General features: G+C 42.7%; 1 protein-coding gene across 3 annotated transcripts in view; it reads left to right on the top strand.

The window, feature by feature from the left end:
* Positions 1-12271: 12271 nt before the first annotated feature.
* The window catches only part of LOC115111833 (rapamycin-insensitive companion of mTOR-like), a 28919-nt gene continuing 22627 nt past the window's right edge, over positions 12272-18563 (top strand). For all 3 annotated transcript variants that reach the window (XM_029638312.2, XM_029638311.2, XM_029638310.2), the window contains exons 1-5: positions 12272-12368; positions 12494-12541; positions 14246-14343; positions 16971-17035; positions 17254-17385. In XM_029638312.2, coding sequence (XP_029494172.1) covers positions 12320-12368; positions 12494-12541; positions 14246-14343; positions 16971-17035; positions 17254-17385 — 392 coding nt within the window. In that variant the 5' untranslated portion in view covers positions 12272-12319. The remainder of the gene's footprint in view (positions 12369-12493; positions 12542-14245; positions 14344-16970; positions 17036-17253; positions 17386-18563) is intronic.

Here is an 18563-nt window from a genome sequence, read left to right as displayed (position 1 = left end):
GGTGGAACAAACTCCCTCACGACGCCAGGACAGCGGAGTCAATCACCACCTTCCGGAGACACCTGAAACCCCACCTCTTTCAGGAATACCTAGGATAGGATAAAGTAATCCTTCTCACCCCCCTTAAAAGATTTAGATGCACTATTGTAAAGTGGCTGTTCCACTGGATGTCTTAAGGTGAACGCACCAATTTGTAAGTCGCTCTGGATAAGAGCGTCTGCTAAATGACTTAAATGTAATGTAACAATCTGCACTGTCTTCATATCATGAGGTTTCTTATAGAGCGACAATCATGACTAATAAGTCATTTAAATGAATTAAACTCAACTCATCTGTGTGGTTCCATTTGACCTAGAGTTGTCAGTGCTCTGTGAAGAGTACAGTTTGATGATAAAAGAACGAACAAGCGACATGATGCCCCATTTTTGTTAAATCAAATTCCTCTGTTTTTGGTGGTCTCGTAAAATAGAAATGCAAAAAAAGAACTCAAAGTACTGGACTATAATGTATATTTGAAACTGTTGAACTTGAAAAATAAAGCTATGTTTAAAAGAAAAAGATGGAAATGACTTTGTGTGCTGTAAGTCTACAGCATGTGTGTGTAATTTTATATTTTTATGAATAAAAGGAAGAATGCCTTACAGTAGAATAGGCTAGATGTGTTTTTTTGTGTGTTTCTTTTGCTGTGGCAATTTTAGCATGTAAATTCCCCAAAATGTTTTGTTGATGCATGCCAGCACAGCCACTACACAACACTAAACAATACATTAATTGGACTATAATGGTGACAAACCGTGGACACAAACTGTTAGGGCCTACATAAAGCTCTCCCAACAGCAGTTCCAACACCTTACTGCTGTTACTAATAGCGAAGCCTTGCCTGGCAGCAAAACGGTTCATTCGGCCTCATTTACTGCCTTTAAAAAAAACATTATGGCAGACTTGCTTTTAACAGATGTGGTTTCTACTGAAGATTAAGATGTCAGTAGATAAGAGGCTATCCCTAATTTCAATTAAGACAATGAGCAAGCTAGGACGCACGTAATATAATTATTTTTTTCAGCTCTTGAAATGTACAGCGACAGAATTCAGAACATGGGCCGTTCTTACAGTATTCTCCCTGTACACCAAGTCAGAACCGTAGGATAAATAAAGGTGGCATATAAGCAGACAATGAAAGCTCTTAAAATATTCGGTGAGGACATTTCTCTCAAACAGGCTATAGACTACATGCGCACCACCAAGTCAGAACAGTAAGCTAAGTTGTGCAGGGGAAAGGGACCAAATGATTAGGGTGAGGCACATGGACTACTAACAGCTTACTACACAATATACACTTAGTATTACATTCTTAGCTACAGTATACCTATCTCCCTGGCATTTCACATCATTTATGCAGCAGCACACAAGACATTTTTGGACTTGTGCTGTGTTCACTAGAACAGGAAGGTGGCACCGCTGTCCTTAGTGGGCACATTTTGTGATCAAACTTTGACATCAAAGTCTGGCATTCTCTGGATTTATGGTGTTTTCAAGACAACTGTGAACAAAGAAAAAAACAAGGTTGAATCATGACGTTAGTGATCTTCAGGTGGGAGCTCTGAAAAGAGACCCGAGTTCGAGACTTGGAATTCTGAGTTGGATGACCGTTCAAAACGTATTTTCCCAGTTAGAGCTAGTTTTTTTCCCAAGTTCCCATTTCTCTTGAACTCACTGAAGTCTAAGATTTCCCAGTTCCGAGTTTCCAGTTGTTTTGAAAGTGGCAGAAGTCATGTTGGATTGACAGCATGACCAATGTGGAATGTTTATCCTTTTAAGCTTGGAAAAGAGACCCTTAAACCCAGACTTGGACCATTTACATTACATTTAAGTCATTTAGCAGACGCTCTTATCCAGAGCGACTTACAAATTGACCACACATCCACTCCACTGAATAGCGGGCTAGGGATTGCTCTGCAGTTAGCCACTGATTCCTTCCAAATCACTTATTGTTGAATTTGCGATTTCCAACTTGTTGTGTGATGTTTATGCCCAATGGAAGATGAGCACTGATATGTTTTATCTATAATTTCTCTTCATAAGACAAACATTGAAAAGGATTTGCCAGTAGATTGTCGACTTGATTCATGATGACGACTGCTAGCTTGCTAGCTAAGATTTTGAAAGTATGATGTTGACATGATCAGCCCAATCAAAACTATTGTAGATATAATGTGATTTGACATTTTATCTGTGGCCAATGATCTTCAGCCTTCTTGGATGGGCACTTCTAATGTAACGCAAGGGGCTTGAATTCTCGAGCTCTCCCGGTAGATTTTGCGGTGACGTAGTGTCCCATTTACATTACATTTAAGTCATTTAGCAGACGCTCTTATCCAGAGCGACTTGGTCGTTCACCTTATTGGTGCGTTCACCTTATGACATCCAGTGGAACAGCCACTTTACAATAGTGCATCTAAATCTTTTAAGGGGGGGGGGTGAGAAGGATTACTTTATCCTATCCTAGGTATTCCTTAAAGAGGTGGGGTTTCAGGTGTCTCCGGAAGGTGGTGATTGACTCCGCTGTCCTGGCGTCGTGAGGGAGTTTGTTCCACCATTGGGGGGCCAGAGCAGCGAACAGTTTTGACTGGGCTGAGCGGGAACTGTACTTCCTCAGTGGTAGGGAGGCGAGCAGGCCAGAGGTGGATGAACGCAGTGCCCTTGTTTGGGTGTAGGGCCTGATCAGAGCCTGGAGGTACTGAGGTGCCGTTCCCCTCACAGCTCCGTAGGCAAGCACCATGGTCTTGTAGCGGATGCGAGCTTCAACTGGAAGCCAGTGGAGGGAGCGGAGGAGCGGGGTGACGTGAGAGAACTTGGGAAGGTTGAACACCAGACGGGCTGCGGCGTTCTGGATGAGTTGTAGGGGTTTAATGGCACAGGCAGGGAGCCCAGCCAACAGCGAGTTGCAGTAATCCAGACGGGAGATGACAAGTGCCTGGATTAGGACCTGCGCCGCTTCCTGTGTGAGGCAGGGTCGTACTCTGCGGATGTTGTAGAGCATGAACCTACAGGAACGGGCCACCGCCTTGATGTTAGTTGAGAACGACAGGGTGTTGTCCAGGATCACGCCAAGGTTCTTAGCGCTCTGGGAGGAGGACACAATGGAGTTGTCAACCGTGATGGCGAGATCATGGAACGGGCAGTCCTTCCCGGGAGGAAGAGCAGCTCCGTCTTGCCGAGGTTCAGCTTGAGGTGGTGATCCGTCATCCACACTGATATGTCTGCCAGACATGCAGAGATGCGATTCGCCACCTGGTCATCAGAAGGGGGAAAGGAGAAGATTAATTGTGTGTCGTCTGCATAGCAATGATAGGAGAGACCATGTGAGGTTATGACAGAGCCAAGTGACTTGGTGTATAGCGAGAATAGGAGAGGGCCTAGAACAGAGCCCTGGGGGACGCCAGTGGTGAGAGCGCGTGGTGAGGAGACAGATTCTCGCCACGCCACCTGGTAGGAGCGACCTGTCAGGTAGGACGCAATCCAAGCGTGGGCCGCGCCGGAGATGCCCAACTCGGAGAGGGTGGAGAGGAGGATCTGATGGTTCACAGTATCGAAGGCAGCCGATAGGTCTAGAAGGATGAGAGCAGAGGAGAGAGAGTTAGCTTTAGCAGTGCGGAGCGCCTCCGTAATACAGAGAAGAGCAGTCTCAGTTGAATGACTAGTCTTGAAACCTGACTTATTTGGATCAAGAAGGTCATTCTGAGAGAGATAGCGGGAGAGCTGGCCAAGGACGGCACGTTCAAGAGTTTTGGAGAGAAAAGAAAGAAGGGATACTGGTCTGTAGTTGTTGACATCGGAGGGATCGAGTGTAGGTTTTTTCAGAAGGGGTGCAACTCTCGCTCTCTTGAAGACGGAAGGGACGTAGCCAGCGGTCAGGGATGAGTTGATGAGCGAGGTGAGGTAAGGGAGAAGGTCTCCGGAAATGGTCTGGAGAAGAGAGGAGGGGATAGGGTCAAGCGGGCAGGTTGTTGGGCGGCCGGCCGTCACAAGACGCGAGATTTCATCTGGAGAGAGAGGGAGAAAGAGGTCAGAGCACAGGGTAGGGCAGTGTGAGCAGAACCAGCGGTGTCGTTTGACTTAGCAAACGAGGATCGGATGTCGTCGACCTTCTTTTCAAAATGGTTGACGAAGTCATCTGCAGAGAGGGAGGAGGGGGAGGGGAGGAGGATTCAGGAGGGAGGAGAAGGTGGCAAAGAGCTTCCTAGGGTTAGAGGCAGATGCTTGGAATTTAGAGTGGTAGAAAGTGGCTTTAGCAGCAGAGACAGAAGAGGAAAATGTAGAGAGGAGGGAGTGAAAGGATGCCAGGTCCGCAGGGAGGCGAGTTTTCCTCCATTTCCGCTCGGCTGCCCGGAGCCCTGTTCTGTGAGCTCGCAATGAGTCGTCGAGCCACGGAGCGGGAGGGAGGACCGAGCCGGCCTGGAGGATAGGGGACATAGAGAGTCAAAGGATGCAGAAAGGGAGGAGAGGAGGGTTGAGGAGGCAGAATCAGGAGATAGGTTGGAGAAGGTTTGAGCAGAGGGAAGAGATGATAGGATGGAAGAGGAGAGAGTAGCGGGGGAGAGAGAGCGAAGGTTGGGACGGCAGGATACCATCCGAGTAGGGGCAGTGTGGGAAGTGTTGGATGAGAGCGAGAGGGAAAAGGATACAAGGTAGTGGTCGGAGACATGGAGGGGAGTTGCAATGAGGTTAGTGGAAGAACAGCATCTAGTAAAGATGAGGTCGAGCGTATTGCCTGCCTTGTGAGTAGGGGGGGAAGGTGAGAGGGTGAGGAGAGGAATGGAAAGAAGGAGGCAGAGAGGAATGAGTCAAAGGTAGACGTGGGGAGGTTAAAGTCGCCCAGAACTGTGAGAGGTGAGCCGTCCTCAGGAAAGGAGCTTATCAAGGCATCAAGCTCGTTGATGAACTCTCCGAGGGAACCTGGAGGGCGATAAATGATAAGGATGTTAAGCTTGAAAGGGCTGGTAACTGTGACAGCATGGAATTCAAAGGAGGCGATAGACAGATGGGTAAGGGGAGAAAGAGAGAATGACCACTTGGGAGAGATGAGGATCCCGGTGCCACCACCCCGCTGACCAGAAGCTCTCGGGGTGTGCGAGAACACGTGGGCGGACGAAGAGAGAGCAGTAGGAGTAGCAGTGTTATCTGTGGTGATCCATGTTTCCGTCAGTGCCAAGAAGTCGAGGGACTGGAGGGAGGCATAGGCTGAGATGAACTCTGCCTTGTTGGCCGCAGATCGGCAGTTCCAGAGGCTACCGGAGACCTGGAACTCCACGTGGGTCGTGCGTGCTGGGACCACCAGATTAGGGTGGCCGCGGCCACGCGGTGTGGAGCGTTTGTATGGTCTGTGCAGAGAGGAGAGAACAGGGATAGACAGACACATAGTTGACAGGCTACAGAAGAGGCTACGCTAATGCAAAGGAGATTGGAATGACAAGTGGACTACACGTCTCGAATGTTCAGAAAGTTAAGCTTACGTAGCAAGAATCTTATTGACTAAAATGATTAAAATGATACAGTACTGCTGAAGTAGGCTAGCTGGCAGTGGCTGCGTTGTTGACTTTGTAGGCTAGCTGGCAGTGGCTGCGTTGTTGACACTACACTAATCAAGTCGTTCCGTTGAGTGTGATAGTTTCTACAGTGCTGCTATTCGGGGGCTAGCTGGCTAGCTAGCAGTGTTGATTACGTTACGTTGCGTTAAAAGAACGACAATAGCTGGCTAGCTAACCTAGAAAATCGCTCTAGACTACACAATTATCTTTGATACAAAGACGGCTATGTAGCTAGCTATGTAGCTAGCTATGATCAAACAAATCAAACCGTTGTACTGTAATGAAATTAAATGAAAATGTGATACTACCTGTGGAGCGAAGCGGAATGCGACCGGGTTGTTGAGTGAGGAAGTTCTATTCGGTAGACGTTGGCTAGCTGTTGGCTAGCTAGCAGTGTCTCCTACGTTAAGGACGACAAATAGCTGGCTAGCTAACCTCGGTAAATTAAGATAATCACTCTAAGACTACACACTCTAAACTACACAATTATCTTGGATACGAAGACAGCAAAGAGTGACAGAACACTGAGCCAATCACGGCGCAACGAGCCAATCACGGCGCAACGTCACCAACCCCTACGCTCCATATTTTCCGCTGGCTGCCCCACCACATAAAGCTCTGAGCTAGGCTGAAACACCTGCATTTTGGAGCTGCCTTACTCAAGAAAGCAAAAAAGAGACCATGTTTGTATGCAGGTTTTTAACTCAATGATTTATAAAAAAATATATATATAAACTGATATGTGACACATATTAATGCCAAAATAACATGTAAAACAGGAAACAAAAATGAGCTAAACAGGTAGGGCTTAAAATGTGTAAAACCAGCAATGGGAGGACCTGTAGAAAGTACAGTAGAGGGAGAGTTGTGCTGAGAATCAGTTTTAGTGCTGCTTTCCCCTCAGAGAATCATGGTGAGTCACTTACTCTTTCTCATGCCACTTAAATTACAAAATGATGGCCAGACTTCATAAACGCAACTATTTTCCTACAGTCCCAATGGATTGCTGATACATAGAAATATAGCCTACTATACCTACTAGAGATGCCTAATAGAAGCAGCTATTCTGATATTACAGAATCTTCATTAAGAGTCTAGGTGTCAATCTAATGAAAATCCCCATCAAAATCTGACAATTTAAGCTAGAGATATCTTGTATATCATATAGAGATATGTTTTTGCATGTGGTGCATCTCAAGCCACCTCATCCGAATATGTCGCCCTTATGCATCTGTGGTGGAAAGTGACAGCTCAACAGGCTGTTTGTCAGACCAGGAGACATTCCGAAAATCGGTCTTCTCACGAAAACGGAAGCATTATTCTCTTCTATGTGACAGGTCCAAGGTTGAGGACTGTGGGCCCTCCTCCCTCACCTCCTGCCAGCAGTTTTCCTGTCCCTCTGCCTCCTCGCCTTCTCTCTCACTCCCCTGCAGCTTTGTAAGTACACTACTCTTCTTGTGAGAATCACATATTCAAGAATGAACTCTTATAGCATACTACAGTTACTGGGTTAGACTTTTGGTTATTATTCCCAAAATGGCTATAACTGTAGAAGTACAACTATGTTTATAAATTAGTGTAGTGGAGAAACATGTATCCCTGTATGTAGCTTTCAGGGCCAATTCAGGTGATTCACACAGCCAAGGCTTGGGCGGACTATGAAGGAGGAAAGACTGACTTGCCACTAAAGCAGGGAGAGACTATAGATAGCATACGCATCACTGACAACCCAGAGGGACGTTGGCTGGCCAGGAACAATGTTGCAAACTGTGTTTACAACATTGTGTATACACATTAGAGGTCGACCGATTATGATTTTTCAACGCCAATACTGATACCGATTATTGGAGGACCAAAATAAGCCGATAATGATTATTCGCCCAATTTTTTTATTTCTTTATTTGTAATAATGACAATTACAACAACACTGAATGAACACTTATTTTAACTTAATATAATACATCAATAAAAATCAATTTAGCCTCAAATAAATAATGAAACATGATCCATTTGGTTTAAATAATGCAAAAACAAAGTGTTGGAGAAGAAAGTAAATATGTGCAATATGTGCCATGTAAAAAAGCTAACGTTTGAGTTCCTTTCTCAGAACATGAGAACACATGAAAGTTGGTGGTTCCTTTTAACATGAGACTTCAATATTCCAAGGTAAGAGGTTTTAAGGTTGTAGTTAATATAGTATTTATAGGACTATTTCTCTCTATACCATTTGTATTTCATATACCTTTGACTATTGGATGTTCTTATAGGCACTTTACTTTTGCCAATGTAACAGTATAGCTTCCGTCCCTCTCCTCGCCCCTACCTGGGCTCGAACCAGGAACACATCGACAACAGCCACACTCGAAGCAGCGTTAACCATGCAGAGCAAGGGGAATAACTACTCCAAGTCTCAGAGCGAGTGACGTTTGAAACGTTATTAGCGCGCACACCGCTAACTAGCTAGCCATTTCACATCCGTTACACGAGCCTAATCTCGGGAGTTGATAGGCTTGAAGTCATAAACAGCGCTGTGCTTGCGAAGAGCTGCTGGCAAAATGCACGAAAGTGCTGTTTGAATGAATGCTTACGAGCCTGCTGCTGCCTACCATCGCTCAGTCAGATTGCTCTATCAAATCACAGACTTAGTTATAACATAATAACACACAGAAATACGAGCCTTATGTCATTAATATGGTCGAATCCGGAAACTATAATTTCTAAAACAAAACGATTATTATTTCAGTGAAATACGGAACCGTTGGGTATTTTATCTAACGGGTGGCATCCCTAAGTCTAAATATTCCTGTTACATTGTACAACCTTCAATGTTATGTCATAATTACGTAACATTCTGTCAAATTAGTTCGCAATGAGCCAGGCTGCCCAAACTGTTGCATATACCCTGACTCTGCATGTAATGAACGCAAGAGAAGTGACACAATTTCACCTGGTTAATATTGCCTGCTAACATGGATTTTTTAGCTAAATATGCATGTTTAAAAATATATACTTCTGTGTATGGATTTTAAGCAAGGCATTGGTGTTTATGGTTAGGTACAGTCGTGCAACGATTGTGCTTATTTCGCATTAGCGCTTTTGTTAAATCATCCCCCAGCGTTGCATCACGCTAGATAAATATCATCAACCATGTGTAGTTATAACTAGTGATTATGATTGATTGATTGTTTTTTATAAGATAAGTTTAATTCTAGCTAGCAACATACCTTAGCTTCTAACAGGCCGGCTCCTCGTGGAGTGCAATGAGAGGCAGGTGGTTAGAGCATTGGACTTGTTAACTGTAAGGTTGCAAGATTGAATCCCCCGAGCTGACAAGGTAAAAATCTGTCGTTCTGCCCCTGAACAAGGCAGTTAACCCACCGTTCCTAGGCCGTCATTGAAAATAAGAATGTGTTCTTAACTGACTTGCCTGGTTAAATAAAGGTGTAAAAAAAAAAATTATGAAAACTTTAAATCGGCCCTAATTAATCGGCCATTCCGATGAATCGGTCGACCTCTAATACACATACCGGTAGATATTCAACAAATGCACACATATAAACACACACGGCAAGCGCAAACTCACACACACAAACACACGCCCCCTCCACCCTCTCTTTACCTGTTCTTAATGCCTCCTGCTCCTTGTGGGTTCTAGATGGGTATGTATGGACCAGTGGTGTAAAGTGCTTAAGTAAAAATACTTTAAAGTACTACTTTAGTAGTTTTTTAGGGGTATCTGTACTTTACTTTACTATTATATTTTTGACAACTTTTACTTTTACTTCACTACATTCCTTAAGAAAATTATGTACTTTTTACATAATCTGACACTCAAAAGTACTAGTTACAATTTCAATGCTTAGCAGTACAGGACATCGGTCCAATTCACACACTTATCAAGAGAACGTCCCTGGTCCTCCCTACTGCCTCACATCTGGTGGACTCACCATACATAAATGCTTCCTTTGTAAATGATGTCTGAGTGCTGGAGTGTGCCCCTGGCTGTCAAAAAAAGTTATAAAAAAGGAAATTGTGTTGTCTGGTTTGTTAAAAATAAGGAATTTGATGTATAGCATTTACTTTTACTTTGTTCTTTTACTCAAGTATGACAATTTTTTACCTTTTCCACCACTGTACTTAAGTACATTTAAAATCTGATACTTTTAGACTTTTACTCAAGTAGTATTTTACTGGGTTACTTTCTCTTTTACTTGAGTTGTTTTATATTTATGTTACTCAAGTATGACAATTGAGTACTTTTTCTACCTCTGGTAAAGACTAAGTCAGTGGACCTTGACTTTGACCTTCTGAAGCAGGTTTACAATGACTAGCCATCCGGGACAAAACCTGCAGGTAAAATAAACAAAATAAATTACGTGTTAAATGTTTGAGGAATATTTGTCAATATTTGTCAATGTATGACAGTTTCTTATCTTTGTATAGTATTTGACTGGCATCTAGCGGTCAGAAATTGTATTGCAAAAGTCATGCTGAAACAGTGGTGCATTGACAAATAGTTTAGTCTTTATCCCTTCTTTCCTTTATGAAAGCCCCTGAACCCTTTCCCACATATAATCTCAATACAGTGAATACACCATCTGGATCTTTTTGTTCAAAAACGGTTTAATCTCGATTCTCAGATGTCCCCTTCCACCACCTCCACTGTTTACAGATGGAGGTAATGATACGATCACTTGTTCATTAGGAAAGTGAAGAGCAACCATTTCTTTCCCAGTCAAATGATTTCCCTGTATTCTATAAATAAAACCCCTATTCTATTTGTTGTTCTGTACAGTGTAAACTGTCAAATCGAGTTAAAGAAGTGTGTTGCTTCATTGGTTTAAAATATGTGTTCAACAGTACTACTGATGACCTTTTTGGCTTTATGTCCATAGACAAGATATATATAACAGTGTGGAGTCCCAGAACGTCCCTGCCCCTCCGCCTCTCAACAGGTGAGAAGATGGTCACAGTGACATAGTTGCTTCGACCAACTATACTCTCGAATAGTCAGCTCAGACACAAATGAGCTTGAAATCAATTCCTGAGTTGAATAATTTTGTGTTTCTCCATTTCAGTCTCCTTCAGCTGACACCTAGGGAAAAGCAAGGGGGATTAGACCATAAGAAGAAAAATACGTTTGAGAAAGAGGAAAAGGACACCAGAAGAAATTTATAAGGATTTATAATTTTGACTGGAGAAAACATAGTAACTTAATGTAGTTGAGGCTGGCACATAACTGTCTCACTTCTCATTTCATACTATCCATATCTGATTAAAGTGAAAATACAGAAAAAATATATTTAAAAAACAATGTAGTTACTCCCAGATAACATTCTTTTAAATGTTGATAAACAATTTATATTTTGTATGTGATCAGATTGATATTGTACATGATTTGTAGTAACACTGTTGACATTTTCCACTGTCAGTTTGAAGGGGAGATCCAGGTGTTATAGGATGTTACTATAGCTCCTACATTGGCCAGTAAGAAATTGGGGAACAAATACTTGCAGTTAATGGCAGGAGAGGTGATCGGCAAACTGATCATCAGGAACAGAGACGGGAAGTGTAAGTTGGAATCAGTTGTGATTGCTGTGGATGAATTATTCACAATCAATATGAATGAACCTTGAAGTTTGATTAATTGCAATATTTATCCCTCTTTTCCACTTGGTTATGTGTCCAAGGTCAATGTTGGACAGTGAGTTCAAGAGTTATTTCTGTTTGTAGAAGCACACATGCATGCATGGGCTCACTCAAAAAAACAGTTACACGTACATGCGGACACACACACGCACACAAATGATACACAACTAATGTTTTGATATATGATTTTACTTCATCAGGGATGGTGGAGATATTTATAATTACATTGGAGAAGGTATGCCTCTTAAACATTCTAGAAAATATTTTGGACTAACTGGACAAAAATTGGTTGAAACATTTGCATTGCCAGCCGTACAGACTGCTTTCAATATGTTTGTTTGCAGTGAAAATTGGCCTACCTATAGAATCATGACTGCGTCTCAGTGCAAGGTGCGTCACTACAGTCCCTGGTTTGAATCCAGGCTGTATCACATCTGGCTGGGATTGGGCGGCGTACAATTGGCCCCACGTCATCTGAGTTTGGCCAGGGTAGGCCATCATTGTAAATAATAATTTGTTCTTGACTGATTTGCCTAGTTAAGTAAAAGTTCAATAAAAAAAAAAGAAAATGACAGCTTCTTCAAATCAAATCAAATTTTATTAGTCAGATGCGCTGAATACAAAAGGTGTATTTTATGGTACTATGTGTTTATTTCTGGTGAAAAACAATGTACTTCAAATGTGTAATTTGATTGTGTTGAAATAATTACAGATAAATGTGCCTTGACTACTATTGTTGTTGTGTTTCTTCAATTTGAATGAATGGGTTGCAATGTAAATGAATGTGTTTAAGAAAAATTGCTCTCTCAGCATGTGAAACATTTGGTGTCTTTATATTAAAATATGCTCTCAGACCGGAAAAGGCTATAAAAGGACACTCCTGACCTGCAAACCAATATTTAATTTCAGAATTGGTTAAAATTAGGTTACGGTCAGGGTTAAAGGTTTAGTTAAGGTCAGTCGTTTTACAAGTCAGGAATGTCCTTATTATTGCCTCTCCCTAAGACCATTCGTGATAAACCAATGCCTATTATCTCGCGAGATTTCACGAAGTTTCCGGTGTTGTGTATGTTCCTGGAAACATGGCGGTCAGCATCCGCGGCCGTCCGATCCGAAGTCTTCGGATGCGAGGTAAGCTTGAAATACTCACCCCGACATAGGCTTTATAAACTTGAAATTGTAAATTACTATTTACTCTAGTTTATTTAGACCCAGGTGTGTTTCCTTACAATGTCCCCGTTGTCTATTTTTGACAGGTCGGAATGACAGTGGGGAAGAGAACGTACCGCTCGATCTGACCAGAGGTAACGTTAAGCAGAAAGTATTCACACGAAGTGAAAGCGATTATTGTACAAATGGATGCTAATGTTTGCAGCAATATATGATGATGATGGGGCTGGAAAATGGCTGAAAATACCTTATACGGCTTATTGGTTGTTGAATACTTTGATAACCAGCTTGCAGAATCTTAAGGAACACCAAAGAGGCGTAACGTCAGCAAGGGTGTATGTTTTACACCGATTATGTTAAAAAACGTTCTTAAACGGATGCAAACTGAACGAAACCAGGAGGGAACTAACTGATTTTGTCCAATACAAAATCTCTTTTTAGTTGCAAAACACAACTGTTTGGACTAATTAAACCCCAGAGCGTATTTATTACTCCGATTTTGTTGCAGAACGTGTCTTAAACGGAGCGAAACGGGGAGGGACCTAACGTTCTCTTAATATGCAGAATAAACGCTCCTTTTGCTCTGTTTGGTTCTTCAACGGTTTCCGTAATGAATACGCCCTAGCTATCATAGGCAAGATAATGCTCCTGTGTTGTTTTGATTGGTGACTAGTATTAGCTTGCTTTGCTATACAATGTATTTGTTATGACTGGGTTGAGTTAGCTGGCTAATTATTTGGGCGTGTGGCTAGTTATATAGCTAGCTACATTCCTAGGATTGTAATGTGGTAAGCTAGCAAGCTTTTAAAATATTGTAGCTAGCTAACGTAAACACGGTCAATCATACAGCCGCTAGGTTTGTCTGAAGGTCGTTCACAACTCAGTTGCTAGCTAACTTCCAGTTGAAACCGGCGGTGGGCGTCACATTTTGACAACTCGAGTTCATGGTTAGATAGACATTGAGTATGAGTATTTACTAGCCAGAAGCTAATACACTGATGGCTTTTCCAGCACAGTCTGTCAACTCCTGTCCTGCCAGCGTTTCACTTTTCCTGTGATGGAAGCCCCTGACTCAGTAATGTCCCTATGCAATCACTTGCATCCTACAACCATGCCCTCAAATTGTTCCCGATGCTGCTTCTACTCCTGTGACAGATTGTAAACAGATGAATAGGAGTTCATCAATCATGTTTTTAATAAGGATAGAGCATGTAACGTTAATTGTGAACAACTGCCTTCAAGCGTTGCACTATGTATCTTCGCTAACACAAGTTCTACCCTCACAGTATTTCATGTATGAGATGGAAGGGGGTACCTCGTCAGTTGAACAACTGAATGCATTCAACCAAAATGTGTCTTCCGCATTTAACCCAACCCCTCTGAATCGGGGGGTAGAGCATGGATATACCTGTGGGAAGTCAAATTGCATCACATTTTCACTGCCATAGAATAGGTTGCAGTTTGGGATCCAAAGCAGCTTAGTTGAGTGGCTGCCTGAGCACCCTTTTCCTCTGGTACATTATCATTAACAGCCCCAGCCTGACACAGATGGAATTATATGAGATACTGTAGCTAGGTGTGTTTATGTGCATGTATCTTTTAGCTACCATGTCATGGTTGAGGTGAATGAGATGAAAAACAGAAGGAACTTTTGACCCTGCCTAAACATGCCTTCTATTTAGATGTTCAGGGTGTGTTTACTGTTCACAGTGCATTGGTGTGACCAGCTAAAACGAGTTCATGTTCGATACCGATATATGTGCATTGGTTCAGTGTTACTGGAATATCAAAAAGATTTTATGTTTTGTTAGTATTTCAACTCCCTTCTTTTTTTACAGAACCCTCTGACAACTTGCGTGAAATTCTTCAAAATGTTGCCAAGCCACACGGCGTCACCAACATGCGGAAACTGGGCCACCTGAACAATTTCATAAAGGTATTACTGATTTATGTAATGATGGTCATGGCAGTTGCCCTCATTATTGAAGTGCATGGTTTAGCTTTGCTGTATTGTGCCCCAACGTAACATTGTTGGACTGTATAATAGGTTTAGGGTCAAAGTTAAAATATCACAGCTTATAAGTGCCGACATGGTCATACTTGTAATCATATCTGTAAATTGACATTCGGATCGGATGATACTCGTAATCGGGGAAAAAATTAAGTGTTTTAATATAGGTAGCGCAATTGCTAACTAGCGTCAGCGCAATGACTGGAAGTGCAATCATTGCAATAACGCTGGTTAGCAATTGCGCTAGCTAAAGACACAATGGTATCCACGATTTCATCTGACTCTGGGGAAGTGGATAAAGGGCCTCATTGCCAAAATCCGAAAGTATCCCTTTAACATGAGATCAAACTAATGAAAAGCACAAATGGGACTAGTAAGATCACGATTCATGTGGATAATCAGAGGAAGCGTTTGGTCTGCTGAAGCTGGTCATGAAGATCCAGTGTTGGTCAATATGGACTGGAGATGGTATATTGTTAATCGTATGGCCTATTAATGACACACACACTGAGTGTACAAAACATTAAGGACACCTTCCTAATATTGAGTTTCACTACCCCCTTTTGCCCTTAGAACACCCTCAATTAATCGGGGCATGGACTCTACAAGGTGTTGAAAGCGTTCCACAGGGATGCTGGCCCATGTTGACTCCAATGCCTCCCACAGTTGTGACAAGTTGGCTGGATGTCCTTTGGATGGTGGACTGTTCTTGACACACACAGGAAACTGTTGAGCGTGAAACACTGTAACGCTGCTGGGTTTTTGACAGTGCGCCTGGCACATACTACCATACCCCGTTCAAAGGCACTTAAATCTTTTGTCTTGCCTATTCACCCTCTGAATGCCACACAATCCATGGCTCAATTGTCTCAAGGTTTAAACATCCTTTATCCTGTCTTCTCCCCTTCATCTACACTGATTTGAAGTGGTTTTAACAAGTGACACCAATAAGGGATCATAGCTTTCACCTGGATTCACCTGGTCAGTCTGTCATGGAAAGAACAGGTGTCCTTAATGTTTTGTGCACCCAGTGTATAGCTGCATCTTAAGTAGTCAACGTTTTGTTTGGTTTAGGTGTCTGGTGCTACATTGTGCATTCAAGCTCTTAGTTGGGTCAAATGTCACTTCCACCTATCTTCACCTAGTGGCTTCATCATCCTGACCAACGTGATACAACTGGTCAGGGGACAGTTAATTACCGGCAGATATACACTATTGCTTTCACCTAGCTTTTCAAATCAGTGCTGAAGAAGGAGAGGAGATAAACTACTTTAGGCTGCTGATATCCACCTAGGGCTGATCAAAGCCACATGAAATGCAACCTTCATTTAGGTTAATTTAGCTTTTATTTAGGAAGCAACTTTAGAGTATTGAGATGCGTCTGCTGAACATATTCTTCTTATGTGTAGCCGTTGACCTCTCCTTGGCCCGCTGTTCCTTAGCTCCTGCAGTCAGGCCTAGCTGAGTTTGTCATTGTGATGTTGACAGTGATGGTAATAGGAGCTCTGGCCATGGGGCAGAGCTGTAACCTCATGTGCGTCAACAGCACTCTGACTTTGAAACCAGAGATTGTTGGTAATTGTTGTTCTTTTGAAACTGGAGATGTTGCATGTGGTCTCTGTTTTCCAAGGTTGTAGCAAGTAGATCTGCAGGCTTAGTGTCCCTCCAGGTGCCACACCATGTCACGGATATTATTCTGAAAGTTGTGGCGAGGTTATCGACAATCAGATGTTTAATGGAAGATGTTTAGTCAAATTGTATGGTGACTTTTTGAAACGTTCATGTCAAAAGATAAACATTGGTATTCCAAGCCTGTGACATCCCCACTATAACTTAGCATGTCCTGTCCTGATGGGTTAGTGTCAGTGTTATTGTCCTATGTAAGATTAGAGAGGTGAAGGCAGCTACCAGATACAGTTGGTCTGAGCTGTGTGTATACACCTGACTCTCGGTTTACCGCTGGACGGACTGACTGAGTGAGTGTGGTGTTGAGGCCTGCAGCTCCTTTTAAGGATTCCAGGACAGCGAGAGGTGACCTAATCCCCCTGTAGCATGTTCAGTGCCCCCCTTTCCCGACCTCTCCTGCCTGCCTGGGCTCTGACATCACTGCTGATTCCAAACTCACTCACACACTGACCTACTCCCTATCCCTCTCACTCCGCTCCCACCCTGCACTGGGGTTTACGGAGTGTGAATGGTGACTTATTTTCAACCCTACAGCAAACTGTTTAAGCGCATTGATTTAAAGCATTAAAACACTATGAATTGAAGATTTTGTCGGTTTGTCGCACTGTGTAAAATATGCCATGCCCATACAAGCTATGAACAAGTAATAAACATGTCCTTGTTGTAATGTTGCCTTACTAAATATCAGGGGAAAAATCCTTGTGACTGTAAATGTAATGTACATACCCCAAATATATGGGTCTCTGTCTCAAATACATATGTTCGCTATATATTAAAATGTCTTCGGTCTGTATTGTTATGGACAGCCAAAGGACACAGTGCATCCTCTGTCAACTGATTGTAAGTCCAGTCTTTCTCTGTTTCAGCTGCTAATCAGCATTGGCCACTGCGAGGAGAAGTTTGGGTTTACATATGAAGAAATCATCATCTGGTAAGTAGTCCCATATAGTGTAACCTAGAACACTTTAAATGCTATTTTACAGATGATTTTTATCCAAGCACTTCCATTGTTTGTGGAACATATCCAAATTAGTGATAGGTCATTGTAACCAATTTTTGGGACCAAGCTATGCGAGTGTCCATTTTGTGTCCGTAAGTGTACGTTGCCATTTCGTGTCAATCTAAGCTGTGTTTTGTGTCCCTCCCCAGCCTGCGGTTAGCCCTGCTGAATGAGGCCAAGGAGGTGCGTGCTGCAGGCCTGAGGGTTCTGAGGTACCTCATCAGAGACAGCAACGTGCTGCAAAAGGTCCTCAGATTGCAGGTGGACTACTTGATTGCCAGGTGAGAGAGAGATACTCTGTCGTGTCACCACACCTGCACAGGGACACACTGGATTCATCTTGTACAATTTAGCATGCAGGTAACTGCCAAAATAAAGGAAACACCAACATTAAAGTGTCTTAGTAGGGCTTTGGGCTAGCATGACACAGAACAGCTTCAATGTGCATTGGCATAGATTCTACAAGTGTCTGAAACTATATTGTTGGGATGCGACACCGTTCTTCCATGAGAGATTCCATAATTTGGGTGTTTGTTGTTGATGGTGGTGGACAACGCTGTCTTAGGCGCTGCTCCAAAAATCTCCCGTAATTGCTGAATTGGGTTGAGATCTGGTGACTGAGACAAATACACACAACCTTTAAACCCTGTATGCTCCTTTGAGACCCCTCTTTTTAAGTCACTGAGATTTCTTCTAGCAATGGTAGCCAAAATAATGGGCAACTGGGCATTTTTATATATGACCCTAAGCATGATGGGACTGTTTAATTGCTAAATTAACTCAGGATTCACTCCTGTGTAGAAGCACCTGCTTTCCATATACTTAGTATCCCTCATTTACCCAAGTGTTTCCTTTATTTTGACAGTTACCTGTATGTTACATATGTTTAACATATTTTACAACAATGTAGTTCATCAAATTAAGGGAGTTCAAATTTGTTGCACTAGAGTATTACTACTGTGGTAGTCTGTTGCTTGCAAAGTTGTTACTCCATCAGAGGTAGCATAGAATCATGCGGACTATTATTCCATAGTGATCAAATCAAATCAAATCAAATTTATTTATATAGCCCTTCGTACATCAGCTGATATCTCAAAGTGCTGTACAGAAACCCAGCCTAAAACCCCAAACAGCAAACAATGCAGGTGTAAAAGCACGGTGGCTAGGAAAAACTCCCTAGAAAGGCCAAAACCTAGGAAGAAACCTAGAGAGGAACCAGGCTATGTGGGGTGGCCAGTCCTCTTCTGGCTGTGCCGGGTAGAGATTATAACAGAACATGACCAAGATGTTCAAATGTTCATAAATGACCAGCATGGTCGAATAATAATAAGGCAGAACAGTTGAAACTGGAGCAGCAGCACAGTCAGGTGGACTGGGGACAGCAAGGAGTCATCATGTCAGGTAGTCCTGGGGCACGGTCCTAGGGCTCAGGTCCTCGAGAGAGAGAGAAAGAAAGAGA

Source organism: Oncorhynchus nerka, linkage group LG27, assembly GCF_034236695.1.
Source record: "Oncorhynchus nerka isolate Pitt River linkage group LG27, Oner_Uvic_2.0, whole genome shotgun sequence".
Taxonomy (NCBI): Eukaryota; Metazoa; Chordata; class Actinopteri; order Salmoniformes; family Salmonidae; genus Oncorhynchus; species Oncorhynchus nerka.
The sequence above is the reverse complement of the archived record's forward strand: the minus strand, read 5'-3'. Positions and strand labels throughout refer to the sequence as shown.